Here is a 14,884-nt window from a genome sequence, read left to right as displayed (position 1 = left end):
TCACTCGCGAACATACGCACATACAGTACTTAATCGTAGTCGCTAATCGTCAACACCCTGACCCCAAGTCCGGCTCAGCGCTTTTATAAGCATATACGCACATACAACCACGCGCGCAGGCGCGACACAGCCCAAAATACCACACACCTTCTACCCCCCATCTACACACTATCTCGACGTCTCCCACTCTGCACCCCAACCATGGGCTCAAAACACCACTTACACGTCGCCCACCAGATTCCTCCTCACATGCACCCAGCTGAAGTCATTGCCACACTCCACGATCACGAGACCGCCCTCACACTGCAAGCGCTCACCTGCGGCCACACAAAAGCGCCCTCGACCTCGCCTTCGACCCTCAAAGACACTTACTGGTACCCACCAGACCAGTATCCCGTCTCCACCTACAACGTCACAGAATGCATAACATGGTTCCCTGGCATCGGCGAGCTTGGCAAAAAATACATTACCTTCCCAAGTTGTTTTCAGGACACACGACAGGGACTCAAGACAAGGGCGGATGCCGCTGCCGGTGTGACTGTGCGTGCTGAGTTCCGGGTGGTGGAGAATGGCGAGGCGGGGAGCGAGGTCGAGGGCGAAGGTATGGGTGTCGGGGACGCCAAGTGGGTCCTCGTTGAAGACGTAGAGGTTACATGTGCGTGGTATCTCATGCCATTCGTCAAGGGCAAAATGGAGCTCGCGCACCGCGATGTGTGCCGCAAGATCATCGACAGGGTCGAACATAAGAAGCGAAGTTCGATGACGGCGGTCCAAAGACAGGACAGTGGAGCCGAAGCATCAGAAGATTTGAATACTGGCTTTCTTCAGGAGACTAGAGAGCATCACAAGAAACCACAGCCCGTGCAGTTCGGGCAGACACATCAGACCTTTGAGGCAGATGCAGTGGATACACAGAGGACGGCGATACCTAATGCGGATCTGCCGGACAAGATTACGTATAGGTGAATCAATCACAGTCGTTCTGTGTATTCCACAATACCTTTTGGATGCCATGACCCGCACAATATTTCCCAAGTAACAAATAACGCGTTGGATCAAGTCGCATGTTGCTCATAGTAGGCTACTTTTACATACTTTTGCTGGCGATGATGTACATTAGCCTACATGCTCACTAGTCACGATAGTATCACTCTCAGGAAGTAGTCATGCATTACGTGATGCAGTTGAAGAATGAACAAAGAAAGACTCCCCATTATCGAAATCCAGTATGGAGCATGGCCAAGACTTCGGAAATAAAGCATTGGGACGAACGACGATCATAACACGGACCTTGGCAACGGATCATGGTACCAGAAAGTCTTCAATTTTCCTACTGTGCATGGTCACTTGGTGGTAGATCTCCGCTAGCTCATTCACAATAGCACACCTACATACATCGCGTGTTCACTGTGCGTTTCTGCACCTAGATAAATAAGAAATATATCAATATCCTGACGTACCTTGGATCGGGTCTCGACTTTGCCCGCTGGAAAGACATGTGCGGGCTAAGAAAGTAATATAAAGTCGTGCTTCCTGAAGCGTGTTCAATTATCCATCTTCCAATAATCATCCATTCACCATCACTTTCCAATATAATCTTCCATCACCTACTACCGATCGAAAAATGAGAGCTTCGTGGATCCTATTCGCCTCTACGCTGTGCACTAGCGCCTACTCCCAAAGCTTCCAAGCATCAGGCTCTGCCCAGCAAGTACTTGACTCGTCCGATGTATTCAGCAATTCGTATAAATGCGAAAATGGTGAGTAATCTCACAGCTTTTTCTTTTGAAAACATGTCGATACTAATATTGACAATTAGGTGCCAAACCCACCCCCAACTGTGTCCATCCGTCGGAGAAGCCTACTTGCGCCTGTACTTGCAGCAACGGCATTACTTTCAACCAGCCACTCTCGCCCAACCCTCCAACCTACCCATCCGACGAAGCCTGCCAAAAAGCCAAAGCCGACTGCCTTTTGCGTGAGCAGCAACTAAACGCCCAACTCACCGAAGCCCAGCAAAGCGCCGCCGCTGAACTCAACAAGATCAAACAAGAGCACCTACTCCGCGAGCAAGACCTCCTCCAAAAAGAGCAGCAGCTAACCGACGAGCTCAACAGCCTGCGCAGCCCACCCTGGAAATACATCGGTTGCTACACCGACAACAACTACCGCATGCTACGAGATGGCTTCAAGAAAGACGACAACATGACGCGCGATATGTGCGCGGCATTCTGCAAGGGCCGCAAGTACTACGGTGTACAGTACTCGGTTGAATGCTTCTGTGGCGATTCGTTCATGACTGCGACGGAAAACGTGCCAGAGAATAAGTGCAGTATGAAGTGTGGTGGAGGTACCCTGAATTGTGGAGGGTCGCATAAGATGAATATCTTTGAGAAGGTGTATTAGAACTTGCTTGGATGCGGGGAGCGAGAGAGGGTCTTTTGGGGGTGTGCGATGTGAGCGGCAAAGTTTTGTTGTTAGGAGGAGGTGGGATGGAATGTCGGGGCTAGTTGAAGAAAACATGCAGATCAATTTGGTAGCAAGTAATTGGAGCATGATATGCCGTGGGCGGTAGTAGTCGGTAGCGGTTAAATTGGTTTGAAGAGAATAGACTTGACTTTGATACCTGCAATCGTGGTAATGTCCCATTACCTGACTAGTAATATTCAGAGCAACCACGGTCGTTGCCGATCATAGTCGCGTAAAGCTAGCAAGACAAGGAATGAAGTTTGCACTTTCTTTCGTTCCTATGTACAACCTATCCGGAGGACACTTGTACTCTGCGCACCACAAAAGTCATAAAATATGCCTCTGGTCCACATAACCAGAGTAGATTGGGGTCTGCAGGTTGTCGTCCTGTCTCCACCTCCCACGAGGTATTCGTTTCTCTTCCAACCTGGCCCCATAATCGCTTCCAGCTTTCATGGCTATGCATGAAGAACTTCCCAGTGTCGGCGTGATACCCCTCGGTCTCCTGGTCCGTTCCCATATGTCCCCCAAATACCAAGAACTCACAGTTTGGTTTGGATAACCTTACTAGCCGATGAGCTAGCCGCAACTGCTCGTCCCACGTAAAGAGATGGAAGAAGTACTGGGCGTGGACTATGCTGATCTTTCCATCCAGCTGATCCAGGTCGGAGGGCGTTTCAAAGATGTTCGCAACGATGAACTTTGACGCTAGATATTCCTTGTCAAGAAATAATTCGTATCCCAGATTTACAAGTTCCGTCTTTAACTCGCATCCGTACAAGTTCTCCGCCGGCATACCATCAGTAACCTAAATTCATATTAGTAAGCCCATGATATCGATGTAGCTATCGCATGTGTAGAGGTCGTATACCATTCTGCGAATCTCTTGGCCAAGGCAGCAGCCGATATCGAGAAGTTTTTCCCCGTTTAGGACACGTTTCTTAACTTCGGGGTAGCATGGTGCCTCTCGTGCTTTCAGGTTTAGGAAGTAATATCCCCCAATGCATGGATAGTGGGACTGAGCATCACGTAAGAGTCAGATCATGTTCGTGCCATATTTGTACCGCTTACAATTTGGTAGTTACGCTTTATCTCGCTGCATTATCATCAGTGTCGGGCATGTCTTAGACTCATGATCCACATACCACTTGCTTAATGTGCTCTGCGACACGCTCGGCGGGGATTTTGCTGTGTTTCTCAAAGACCTCTCTTATGGCAGGTTCAATCGTTTCCGGCACCTCCTTGTACCAAGATGCGTGTGAAGATTCAGGACTCATGGTACCTGACGATGCAAAAATAATGCAGAAAGGTGCAAATAGCGGTAGGCTTTGTGTGTGAAAATCGTAAAATAAGTGAGCCTCTTGAAATCTCCAACCATTCACCGCTATTCGAAAAGCAATACCAACTGTCGCTCCGCTGAATTCTACCCCAATTTTGTAAGTCCGAAGGTCTTATTGGGTCAGTGCTCATGTAAAGCGATCTTGTAGTATCTATTGTCCACTAGGAAGACATCGTTCATAGTCAGATGACAGCTAGACTCATGAGAGGGATTTATCGTGTGACCCAAGATGGTGGGCGCCTTACCTTTATCTTGAATTACATCCTCCGTTCGAACTTATTGGTAGTAAACTAAATGCAAGCGTGATTCAAGCGTGCATATACGAAAGTTTATTACTATTCATGACCACGTGATGATATCCCGTTCGCGTTTAGTTTCCGCGGTTAGCCTGCAGCGAGAACAGAAACCCTCATCATTTCTCGCAGAGAGGAGCAGAATCTCGTCGTCGTTTCAATAAACTATCCAGAGTAGGTTACTGCTGGCCTTGAGCCAAGGCTTCGTTCATACATCGTCAATGGTCGCAATGCAATAATGTGGAGATGAGCACATTGCTTCTCTCTGATAGCACAACGTATCTTCTGGGCATATTGGGGTGTAGCGCTCGTTCCAGCGCCTGACTGGCTCCACTCATGTCCGAATTACTGCGTACTATGGTATTGAGTAGTGTAAGAAAAGCCCTTGTTACGATAACTAGTCAGAAAGACGCTAGAGATAGTAGCGTTCTAACCTGTTCTAGAAACTTTGACAAGTGTCAGCATATTTGAGAGGGTTTCGTACGCTATAATGTAGCCAAAAGTCATGAGAAAGAGCGGAACATGTAGCAGAAAATTCTTTCAAGAGTCCTAAACACCCATTCAAGCTGAGAGAGTAAGGGCCAGATTCACATCGTTTCGCATGTTTCTTCACTGCTGATTGGCTAAAACAGATTTCGCAGAACATAACTGTTTTTGATAGCTAACGGCTTATTAAACATGAATGGAAAACGGGCTATATTGTCCTATTCGGCAACCGTGTGACCCTTCTCACTGAGAATCTGTCCAAAGGCTTCTTCTAACAATCCTAAACCTTCGTCGATTTCCGCCTCCGTCACGGTAACAGGGGGAGCAAGCCGAAAAACACCTCCCATACCCGGCAAGTTTACCACATTACATGAGAGACCGAGCTGGAGAGCACGATTGGAAACGGCTTGGCCAAGTTCAGGTCCAGGTGCCTTGGTTTCCGGATTGGATATGATCTCGATTGCCTGGAAGAGGCCGCGTCCACGAACATCGCCAATACACCAAAACTTCTTCTGTAGCCTAAGAAGTCCTTGTCGCAGCTGTTCTCCACGTTCAGCAGCTTTCTGTGGTATATTATCACGCTCCACGATCTCGAGAACCTTGCAGCCAACTGCTGCAGTAAGCGGGTCATTCAAGTGGGTAGTTAACCACAGAAAACCTGAATTGCGGCACTTCTCTTCGATCTCAGCAGTAGTAGTGACAGAAGCAAGGGGAAGACCACAACCGAGAGTCTTGGAAAGACAAAGAATATCAGGGACGATGTTGTCTTCTTCGTAGGCAAACATTTGACCAGTACGGCCAATGCCGGTTTGTGCTTCATCCATAATGATGAGCATATCACGCTTCCTGCACTCTTCCTCCATGCGCTTCAAATATCCTTTGGGAGGTACTAGAATCCCTCCAGTAGAGAGGATAGGTTCCATGATAAAAGCAGCAAGGGAGCCCACGCTCTGCCGGTCAATCATGGACCATCCATATTCAAGCTCCGTTTCCCAATCATAGGACCCGTCAGCCTTGCGAAACACAGAGCGGTATGGGTAGGGAGCAGGGAAGGCGAGCTGGCCAGGCATTGTAGGTCCACCATTTCTACGCCCAGCAGAGTAAGTAGCTGATCCCGAGCCTTGTGTTAGACCGTGATAGCTGGCCGAGAAAGCGATGACCTCAAACTTTCCTGTGGCGCACTTCGCTATTTTGAGAGCAGCCTCAGTGGTTTCAGAACCTGTGTTGAGGAGGAATGTTTTGCAAAGCTGGGGTGGCAAAAAGGTGGACAACCGGCGAGCCAGTTCAACAACAGGTGCGGTAACCATGTTGCTCAGCAAGTGATCTAGATCGCCGACATACTTCCGCACCACCTCTACGACCTCTGGGTGGGAGTGTCCCAGGAGAGAGCTCATTTGACCGGATGTGAAATCAAGAATGGACCTGCCGTTGGAATCGTGCAGCCGTACCCCCTGGGCCTTGGTGATGATGGCTGGGGAGAACGGAACCCCAGTGTACATGAGGTACTTGTCGACATCTTCCCAGAACTTTGTTCGTTCGCTGTTAACCAACTGGCTACCCATTTCGGTAATGTGTTTGAGCGATTTGAAGGATCCGCTGAGGAGGCGAATGAAGAGGGACTCTGTGAACGACGGATTTGGTGTGTAGCTCGTGTGATGCGAGAAGAGAACCTATGCAGGGATTTCAATGAACAAGAAAACAATCTTTCTCTATCTTTCGTTTAGACGTTTCATACCGAATACATGAGCTTTATACATGTGTCGCCATATACGAATGATACCATACTAACATGTAGGTGTCGATGGCAAGTATCTCATGATTGGCTTGCGGTGGGGTTGTCGATCCCGCGGCCCCACACGCGCGGGAGGTACGCCGCGGGAATGTATTTCTCCTATCATAGGATCAACACACGAATACCAATGCTAGCGAAGACACTCTGTCCACTTTTTATTCTAAAAATCCGGGGCAAACAAGGATGACTTAAACCTTGGTTGCCAACGTTCATCGTCTCAAGTTGTCTCCAAGCACCCTGACCGAAGCGCTGACAGCTCGCAAAATGGCTAGGTTCCGCGCAGGAAACAATCACAATATTGATCAATGGACGTCATCTTACTCCTCTTTCCGTGTCGCCGTATTTCCCTTGATAAATTACCTAAGTGGCCGCCAGTGCCGAATCACATCTCACATTTTGGGCATTCGAGCCTCTGCTTCCCACCATATAAAATGAAGCTACCAGAATAGGCACGCCGGTTTGCTTTGGTTTCCTTCAGCGTATCATTTTACTGTGTATTGATTTCCATTTACTCTTCACGAAGCCCCTCACTCCAAACTAACGGATCCCACTGATCGGCAACAATAGAGTGGAAGAAGATTGGGTCAGAGATGAACGGCGCGGAGTCAAGCAAGGTCATATCCAGCTCCGGAGGAACGTGCTGGTCCCACAATCTATCAACAACGTCTGCATATTGAGTCAGGCAAATGTCGCCTAGTTCCCATCCGTGTAGTTCCTTATGCGAGCGTAAACAGTTTACGAGGTCGTGTGCGAGAGAGAGCGAAAGACTCTGTGTGGGTGATTCGGAAAGAGGAAAGTCAACCTGCACAGCTAGGCGCAGAAGGAACGCGGCTGTAGATGTCAATACAAATGCAGTCGTAGGTAGCCAAAAGTCCTCTAGTTGTTTAACGGACAGTTCCTGCACAAACAACACGATATCTTCTGCTGCTCGACGTGCTTCTAACAGTCGCTCGCTAGATGCCTGGCCCAGTGGAATATCTGCTTCCTCAACACTCAGGTAAAGACGAAGATTGAAGAAATTCAGCGCCAAGTAACACAGTCTGAGATTGGCTGCACCAGGTATAGTCAAGTCGGAGCCTCTAACAAGGATTCGCCTGATATCCCCGGGCAACATATCAGTCCACGTGTTTAGATCAAGCAAAAGGTTACGCGCCAAGGCGGCGATATTTGCCCCTTCACTAATGGCATACAGTCCTTCTAGATAATTACCGAGGGCGGTACTGAGGCTAGCCAATACCTCGAACACTCTGCCCGGCTCGTCGGGAGATGTCCTCTTGGGAAGGGGGACGTCATGATGGGTTTGACGAATGTGTGGTGGTGTCCCATGTGTAAGACTTGTCCATCGATCGTGAATGACAAGGCAGTACCATACATTGGTACGAAAAGTCTTTTCCTGCTCTGTTATGTTCCAGGGCGCAGGATTCCTATGCAAACCGAGGCATTTGGCCAGGGAGATGGCAGAACCCAAGAGCATTCCGTTGCCTACCATGGTGGTGGTTGGACGACCTCCAATATTTAGCAATATGGAAATGATCGATGACATGTCAGGCGAAATGTGTAGTTCGGAGTAGAGAGCATCCAAAGCCAAATTCCAGATGAAACGGCCATCTGGACGATGATATTTCCTCAGTTGCTGGTCCGAGGGCCAGTAACACATGGCGTGAGCATATAAACAAGCAAGCACAGCCGGCGAAATGCGAGAGCGTGTGCTGTGCTGGGAGAAGAAGTCTTCGTGGAGTATTGGGAAGCATGCGTTTGCTTTGGTGCGATAGACCATAAGCAATGCGTCTTGGTGGGGTTCCAAAAGCTTGACAATCATCTGCAGCTTGGCTGAGGAAGGGTTCGGGTCTATGGTGAGGCCCACAGGTCTCTTCTTAACGCGCATGAAGATGACAGGCGCTGATGCAGTACCAGGCAACGCAGGTCGGATAGCCCGCTCTCCTTGTGCCGCATGAATGCTAGACAGATAGCCTTGAAGGAAATGACTGTCCGCGGCGGTGGCCGGGGCAGCAATATGTGGGTTGTCTTCATTATCGGCGTCGAATGCTACCTCCGGAGCCGCACCGAGGTATAGACTAGGAGATGTTGAAATGGCGGCCAAGTTGGCATCGACAGCCGACGGCCCAAGATCACGTGTTCGCATCGAAGGCTGAGATGGCGACTGGCGAGGGTGACACGAACTCTGCTCAATCTGGTCGTCTCTCCATGTGCCCTGTACTGAGCCATTCCGCAGTGTTCGGACACACTGTGTCTGGTGTGCCTTGCACATGAGGCAGGCGTGCTCCGCTGGTTCATACTTGCAGCGCGACTTCCGCCGGCGGCAAGGATTGCACGCTGGCTGGCTCCGGCCCTTCACAACGCGGCGTGGAGGAGATCGCATATTTTCTAAAAGCTGCAGAGAAAACCAACAATTGGCTAGGCAGAAGGGGCGCGGGGCAAGCCAGAGGGTGTTCGAGGCGACGAGTGGGCAAGCGGTAGAGCTTCGCTCCGAGGAATTTGGTTGTGCGCGGCCCGTGGATAGTAGTAGTGGATTCACGTGCCTGTCAGCCCACGTCTAGCTTGTTATAAAATGAAGGCTTCTTTGTAGACTAAGCTGCTTGGTCTATGGAGATAATGAAGAAGCACTAAATAACAATGCTCAGTCACTACGTAGAAGAAAATAAAGTAAAGAGCATCAGATACATATTAGTTTCTGGGCTGGTGGCTTGATTACCTACGTAACACTAGCTACTAACTAACTAGAAGAACTTTTCTTTCCTGGCCACTCCTTCACCCAAGCTTCTAGTTGTGCAAGTATTTCTTGAATCACCATCCGTACAGGTTCGTTACGGCGAGCATTCCGATAATAAAGACAATCACTGCAATGATAACCACCCGGTACAAGATAGGCGGGAAGCTGCGCTGTGCTCTGGAGGGGACCCCCGGGACGAACTTCCGATGCAAACGTAGTCGGTCTCCAATAGTCGTACTCTCCATTGGCAATTAACAATCGAGTCGTATTTCCAATATTCCAACCACCCCAATACTCATTGAACTGGTCTACAGTGCGTAAGCCGTATGTCTCCCCATTAGGCCCTTTAGGAAACAACATTTCGCACATGTGGTATCCATACTTAACATCGAGTAAGCGGCTGATGAGGGATGGAGTGCCTTTGGGTGCACCTGCGGTCCAGCCGCCAATCGCCTCGTTGCATTCAAACCAGAGATATTGTCGGTTCCAAGGATTTCCAACGCTGATGTCTGTATAGAACGGGTTGTTGGGGTCGTACGAGTCCTCGCAGTAGGTACTATTTTCACTGTATAGTCCAGGATAGTGCTTGCCGAAGCCGTCTTTGCACATTCCAGGTAGCCTGTAATTCTTGACCTAATTACCCTAGTTCTTTAGTGCTTTCTCAACGCCCACGCCTTCGATGCCAGGAAGCTTGGAATGTGTGTAATTCCGAGTCGCCGGGTTCCAGACACCCTCAATAGTATCACACCATTGATAAATATTCATTACATCCGGGGCGGCGTTGATATCGAACTGCACGTTGAGCCAAAGTTCAGGGTCCCCACTAAGCGTGTTAACAAAATCCTCGTTGTGGGTCAGGTTCTGAAGACCAAAATTGGCTTTGAGTATGTCAATTTCCTTTTGGGAACCATTCAACAGCACACTGTCGATATAATCGATGACCTGTGCCACATCTTTTGTGCAGTTCTTTGGTCCTGCTTTCAGAAAACTATCGCTTTGCCTCCAGTACTCTAGCTCTGAATGTACTGCAGCACTCGTCGCCCAATACGCCCAGAAAGTGCCAGGTAGCTTTGTCGCAATATCAACGGTGATGATACCACTGTATGAGCCACCAGCGAGTACCCATGGCACATCAGACGCAGTGCTATTGGCAGCGAATGGTAGCTTAACATTCTTAGCAAAGTTGACAGTATCGTGCATGACTTGATCAAACGTGAGACACTTTAGGTTCGCAGTAGTCAGTTCCGGGTATGGTGAGGACTCTCCATAATATCGATTTTCGAGTACTACGTATGCTGCTCCAAGATTGCTGGCTAACTGTCCCTGGCTGAAGTAAAATTCTGTCGAACTGTAGTTTCCGTACCACAAATAGAAAGGAGACGCATCGGTCTCTCCAGGTAGCCAGAGTACAATATGCGAGCCTGGGCCCTTCCAGAACTCGTTGCTCCAAGAATAGCGCATTTTGAATGGTCCAAGGCTGGGGTTATGGTGATCAATCGGCTGCTCGAAGTACCCAATAGCAGGATTGTCTTCAGTGCCTGGGGGTGCCTCTCTTTTTGCGATTTGTATTTGTCCTTGCGGGTCTGGCTTTCCGGAATGTCGACTAGTGATATGTAGAGGGTCCCTAGCGCGAATGGCGAGGCTGCCAGACGCCAGGGAAAGAAGAAGATACAGCATAGCATGCATTGTCTTGGCAAATGTCTTGATTGCTACAAGAAAGCCTGAATATTCAACGAACAAAAGTCGTCTATTGAAAAAAAGAAAAAAAGAAAACAGTGTTCACCGCTTCAATCTGGCTAAATCGGCCGTTGCTGATTGCGCCCGGTGCACCTATGGCATAGCGGTGACTAGCCCCGTCGAACCCGTCCTGAACTCTCACAATATTGGAGCTACCAGGATTTTGGTAGGATGGGTGTTATTTCGGCTGTTCTCGGATCTCCGGAGATTCTGCCAGCCGACTGAGTTGTGAATATTTGTGTGCAAATATGTGGATGATGCTGACAATCATAAGGTTTAGGGCTGACAATTTCAAGGTTAAAGGCCTGTTTGATTGCTCCGTGTCCGTGTCCGTTTCCGGCCGGTTTAAGCTTGTTTTGGGTTAGAATTTTGCAAGGGGCTAGTAGCCAGTGCCCCTCTGGAGATGCTTATTTAAAGCAACGATTGCTCCAATGACTGGCGAAGCTCTCATTTGGACTATAAAACCCTTGGAAAACGCATCAGTCGTCGTCGTTGTTGTTGTCTACTCGAACTCCGCTACAATGAGAAGCCGGCAATGGGGAGGTTGGTTGCAATGAGTTTAGCTTAGTTCTATCATTATTGACGGACTCAATCGTAGTATGATCACATACTTGCATGGGACTGTTATTGATCTCATTTCAGCACTCAAGATCCGGCAGGGAGTTCTACGAGCAAACGAACGAGGTTTCTTTCTAATGTACCTCTACTTCCACTTCCGCATCTTATCTACGTATCAGAAGTGGTACAAATGATTGATGTGGAATTATTAAGTAATCAATCTTTACTCTAAGACATCATTGCGAGGCAATAGCTCTACGTCTACACTTTTACACACCTAGCACTGTGTTTAAAAAGAGATGCGCTGGTAGTACTAGTAAGCTCTCTTACTTCTTTTTCGATTGGTAGCTTTGCATAGCGTGCGTAAGAGGGACAACAGTTGTATTTTTTTATCCATATGCAAGTGATAACTTGAAATGCACGGGTAGTTATGAAAAGAAATCTCTGCTAGGACATATCACGTGGGTGGAAGGGGCGAGAGGTGGCGCTGAAGGCACCTAACTACACCAAAACCCCAAATAAGGCAGACTGTGCTCACACCCCTGGCATGACTCCAAACTATTTATAGATAGGGCTGAACTGACTGCTTCTGTGGCTTTGCAAAAGGCTGCAACAGTACCCAAGGCATACATACTTCAGAGAGTATTCCTTCATCCTCGCTCATACAAACAAAATGGACGCCTCAGTGGTTCTAGAGCCTCATTTGTGTCAGTACTCCTCCAGGTGGTTCGACGCATCACGCGCACAGACACGGTATGTAGTAGGACTCAAGCCTCAATAAGCCACCGTGCCAAGCACCGTGTCCAACCAAGTGCGGCTGAAGCGCTGCCTGACCGAGGTTACTCATGGAGGGGTCATACTTACAACAGTCGCACCTCTCCCATCGCAGTGAACAGGCAAACCTACGTAGAGAAGCGCCATGTCAAATTACAGCTCAAACACACAGCCCGGCGGTTACCAGGGCGCTTCACAGAACTATGCCCACCAACAGCAGCAGTATGGACAGCCAGGCCACACGTCCAAGGCTGGCGGCATTTTTGGGCAGATGATGAGCCAGGCCGTTTCCACTGGAAAGCCGATGGTGGATAAGCTGGGGCAGACATTGAGCTCGAAGCTTGGAAACAAACCCGCTCCTGGCCCTCCTCAACATCTGCAGAGTTACCAGAACTACCAGAGCCACCAGAACCCGCCAGGCCAAGGCCATGGTTACCAACAGCCGCAGGCTCAGACATACAGTCCCCAGCCGCAACAACAGCAGTGGCAGCAGCCTCAACAGCAACAGCCAACTCCGCCAACAACCTCTTACACTCCTGTACAGCCTTCACCATACCAGCCAAACTATTACTATGGGGCCTCGACCGGTACTCCGCCAAGCCAGAACAATTACTACCCACATCAGAGCCCTCCCCCTCCACCACCAGTGCAAGCGCCTGCTGCGCAACAGCCGCTAAGCGCGCCAGGTTACAACACATCTGAATATGGGCAAGGGCAGCAGGGCCAGCTCGGACAGACAAACGCTACACAATTTCAGCAACACTTTCCGCATGGGCAGCAGAATGCATATCACAGCCAAGAAACTGGCTTGATAGTGGGAGGCCACACTGGGTTGTCGCCACAGTCGGGATATCCTCCTGCGCCGCCAGTGCCACCGCATCCAAAAATCTCACCACCAGAATCAACAGTGTCCCCAAGCCAACAAGCGCAATGGGGGTATGCACAGGATCATGCTCCACATGTTGGTCAGCAACAACCTCCATACTCGCCGGCGCCAAACACGCCATCCCAACAAGAGCTGCAGCACCAACACCAACAACTGCCGCCAAATCCGCCTGGCTCAAACACGCCATACCAGCAAGAGCAAAGTCAACAGCAACAATGGCGTCCCATGTCACCTGCCAATCCAGCAGACGAGGTGACGAATCCAATCCCTCCATCAATAAGCCCTCCACTGCAGCACAAAGATGTACAAGGACAGTTACCACCGACCAATCTCACACATACACAACCATCTACGCCAGCCCCTCAAAGCTCTGTGTCTCCAGCCACATCTACCGAGTTCACCGCTGAATTACCCGCAGACTTGGGAAGCTTGAGATTAGGTGATCCGCCTGTTGACACGAAAGCAGCCAATCCATCCTCACAGTATCCGGTGCATAGTCCTTCGACGCAGGCTGCTTCACCATCCAACGTTTCTACAAGTCCCCCGCAAAAGGCCAGTACCAGCAGTATGCCGCTTGCAGATCCTTGGAGTTTCGTAAACCCAGTCACAGAAACCCCGACCCGAGAATTCTACATCTTAGCTGATCTGCTGTTTGATGCCCTGGACCGAAATTTTGAGCCGCGAAACTCTGGTTTGTTGGAAGCGCCCAAAATTTTGGCAAGTTGGATTGATCTGCCCGAGGATGCGCGCAGTAAGTCACCTGTAAAGCTGTCCGAAGTCCCCACTGACATAGTAGAACTTTACTCATACAATGGGTATACGGCCCTTGCGCATCAATTTGGACTGGAAGGTATTCCACACGTCATGGTTCCTGTACAACCTCACCTCGCGCCCATATGGAACTTTGATGAGCAGGTACATGCTGAAGAGCTCAAGATATTAGAGCCGCCCTCTGCTACCTCGTCGTGCGCAACGTATATGCCCGCGCTCAACCGCGCTGGCTGGTACAAGTTCTTCTTCCTCGAGATTATGCAGAACCCCGACGAGATTTCCACGCTGATGCCAGCACTCTGTGCAGACACGTACAAGCCTGGAGTACTCAATCACCCTGACTTAAGCAAAAGGGACAAATCCGAGGTTCAGGCTCTGCGATCACGCGCCGACGAAGTGCAGACACTCGCGATCAAGCGCGTGGGCGACGAGGCGAGGACCGCTATGATGCTTGATCCCAATATCCCTGTATCCAGTGTAGTGCAGGTGAGGGAATCTCCGGCGACATCCGGAACGCTAGAGCCAGGGTCGCCTAAGGATATAGCCGTGCGAATGCATCGAATTCAAGCAGAGCGGCAGTTCAACGATATGGCTGTGAGGACGGTACTTGGCGCAGGCATCACGTTTGGACCAGCAGGTGGCTACTCAGGCGGTTATGCCAGCTTAGTGTGATAGGCAGCTTTGGCACACGTGTTTCGCAGAAGAATGGCAAGGCTGTTGTGCATCGTTGTAAAATCATGAGTAAGTGAAGAAGCACGTTTAGGTTCGTATGGAAATGGACAAACTGGTATTTAGCACATCACCAGATCTGCCCTGTGCTGTTAGATTTACGTAGATGTGCGAGCTTGTCTTGATGCCTGAGGTGAATGAGATGGAATACGAAACATGGCGTTGGCTGAGGTGGTGGTTTAGCGACAGGTGCAAGTGGTGTGTGTCTGCTGTAGTTTGTCCTTTTACAGTACTAACTCAAAAGTCTGTTCGCACTAGCGTCTGGGCGCACCAACACTACTTTTTTGCCCAATTTCAACACCGTGCAACTCCACCAAAT

At 49.5% G+C, this 14,884-nt stretch overlaps 8 protein-coding genes across 8 annotated transcripts; 4 read left to right on the top strand and 4 right to left on the bottom strand.

Moving 5' to 3' along the window:
• Positions 1-201: 201 nt before the first annotated feature.
• Positions 202-966, top strand: COCCADRAFT_8463 (uncharacterized protein; the record flags this gene model as incomplete). The annotated part of the gene is made up of 1 exon (XM_007718190.1): positions 202-966. The coding sequence occupies one exon, from the start codon at positions 202-204 to the stop codon at positions 964-966; it is 765 nt and encodes a 254-aa protein (XP_007716380.1).
• Positions 967-1,699: 733 nt separating this feature from the next.
• Positions 1,700-2,010, top strand: COCCADRAFT_48635 (uncharacterized protein; the record flags this gene model as incomplete). Its single annotated transcript, XM_007718198.1, has 2 exons — positions 1,700-1,760; positions 1,820-2,010. Coding segments are annotated over 2 exons (252 nt in total), but the record flags the coding sequence as incomplete, so codon positions are not given.
• Positions 2,011-2,139: 129 nt separating this feature from the next.
• Positions 2,140-2,406, top strand: COCCADRAFT_106869 (uncharacterized protein; the record flags this gene model as incomplete). Its single annotated transcript, XM_007718197.1, has 1 exon — positions 2,140-2,406. A coding segment is annotated over one exon (267 nt), but the record flags the coding sequence as incomplete, so codon positions are not given.
• Positions 2,407-2,758: 352 nt separating this feature from the next.
• COCCADRAFT_106907 (uncharacterized protein) lies at positions 2,759-3,746 on the bottom strand (the record flags this gene model as incomplete). The annotated part of the gene is made up of 4 exons (XM_007718196.1): positions 2,759-3,277; positions 3,341-3,487; positions 3,541-3,561; positions 3,615-3,746. 4 exons carry the CDS (start codon positions 3,744-3,746, stop codon positions 2,759-2,761), a joined length of 819 nt encoding a protein of 272 aa, XP_007716386.1.
• Positions 3,747-4,805: 1,059 nt separating this feature from the next.
• Positions 4,806-6,149, bottom strand: COCCADRAFT_40296 (uncharacterized protein; the record flags this gene model as incomplete). The annotated part of the gene is made up of 1 exon (XM_007718195.1): positions 4,806-6,149. One exon carries the CDS (start codon positions 6,147-6,149, stop codon positions 4,806-4,808), a length of 1,344 nt encoding a protein of 447 aa, XP_007716385.1.
• Positions 6,150-6,887: 738 nt separating this feature from the next.
• On the bottom strand, positions 6,888-8,759 carry COCCADRAFT_106892 (uncharacterized protein; the record flags this gene model as incomplete). Its single annotated transcript, XM_007718194.1, has 1 exon — positions 6,888-8,759. One exon carries the CDS (start codon positions 8,757-8,759, stop codon positions 6,888-6,890), a length of 1,872 nt encoding a protein of 623 aa, XP_007716384.1.
• A 354-nt stretch (positions 8,760-9,113) lies between these two features.
• Positions 9,114-10,796, bottom strand: COCCADRAFT_40294 (uncharacterized protein; the record flags this gene model as incomplete). Its single annotated transcript, XM_007718193.1, has 3 exons — positions 9,114-9,743; positions 9,783-10,713; positions 10,762-10,796. The coding sequence occupies 3 exons, from the start codon at positions 10,794-10,796 to the stop codon at positions 9,114-9,116; spliced, it is 1,596 nt and encodes a 531-aa protein (XP_007716383.1).
• Positions 10,797-12,324: 1,528 nt separating this feature from the next.
• COCCADRAFT_106874 (uncharacterized protein) lies at positions 12,325-14,508 on the top strand (the record flags this gene model as incomplete). Its single annotated transcript, XM_007718192.1, has 2 exons — positions 12,325-13,816; positions 13,862-14,508. The coding sequence occupies 2 exons, from the start codon at positions 12,325-12,327 to the stop codon at positions 14,506-14,508; spliced, it is 2,139 nt and encodes a 712-aa protein (XP_007716382.1).
• Between the last annotated feature and the right edge of the window lie 376 nt (positions 14,509-14,884).

This window comes from Bipolaris zeicola, assembly GCF_000523435.1.
Source record: "Bipolaris zeicola 26-R-13 unplaced genomic scaffold scaffold_218, whole genome shotgun sequence".
NCBI classification, from domain to species: domain Eukaryota; kingdom Fungi; phylum Ascomycota; class Dothideomycetes; order Pleosporales; family Pleosporaceae; genus Bipolaris; species Bipolaris zeicola.
This window is presented reverse-complemented; position numbering and strand designations above follow the sequence as displayed.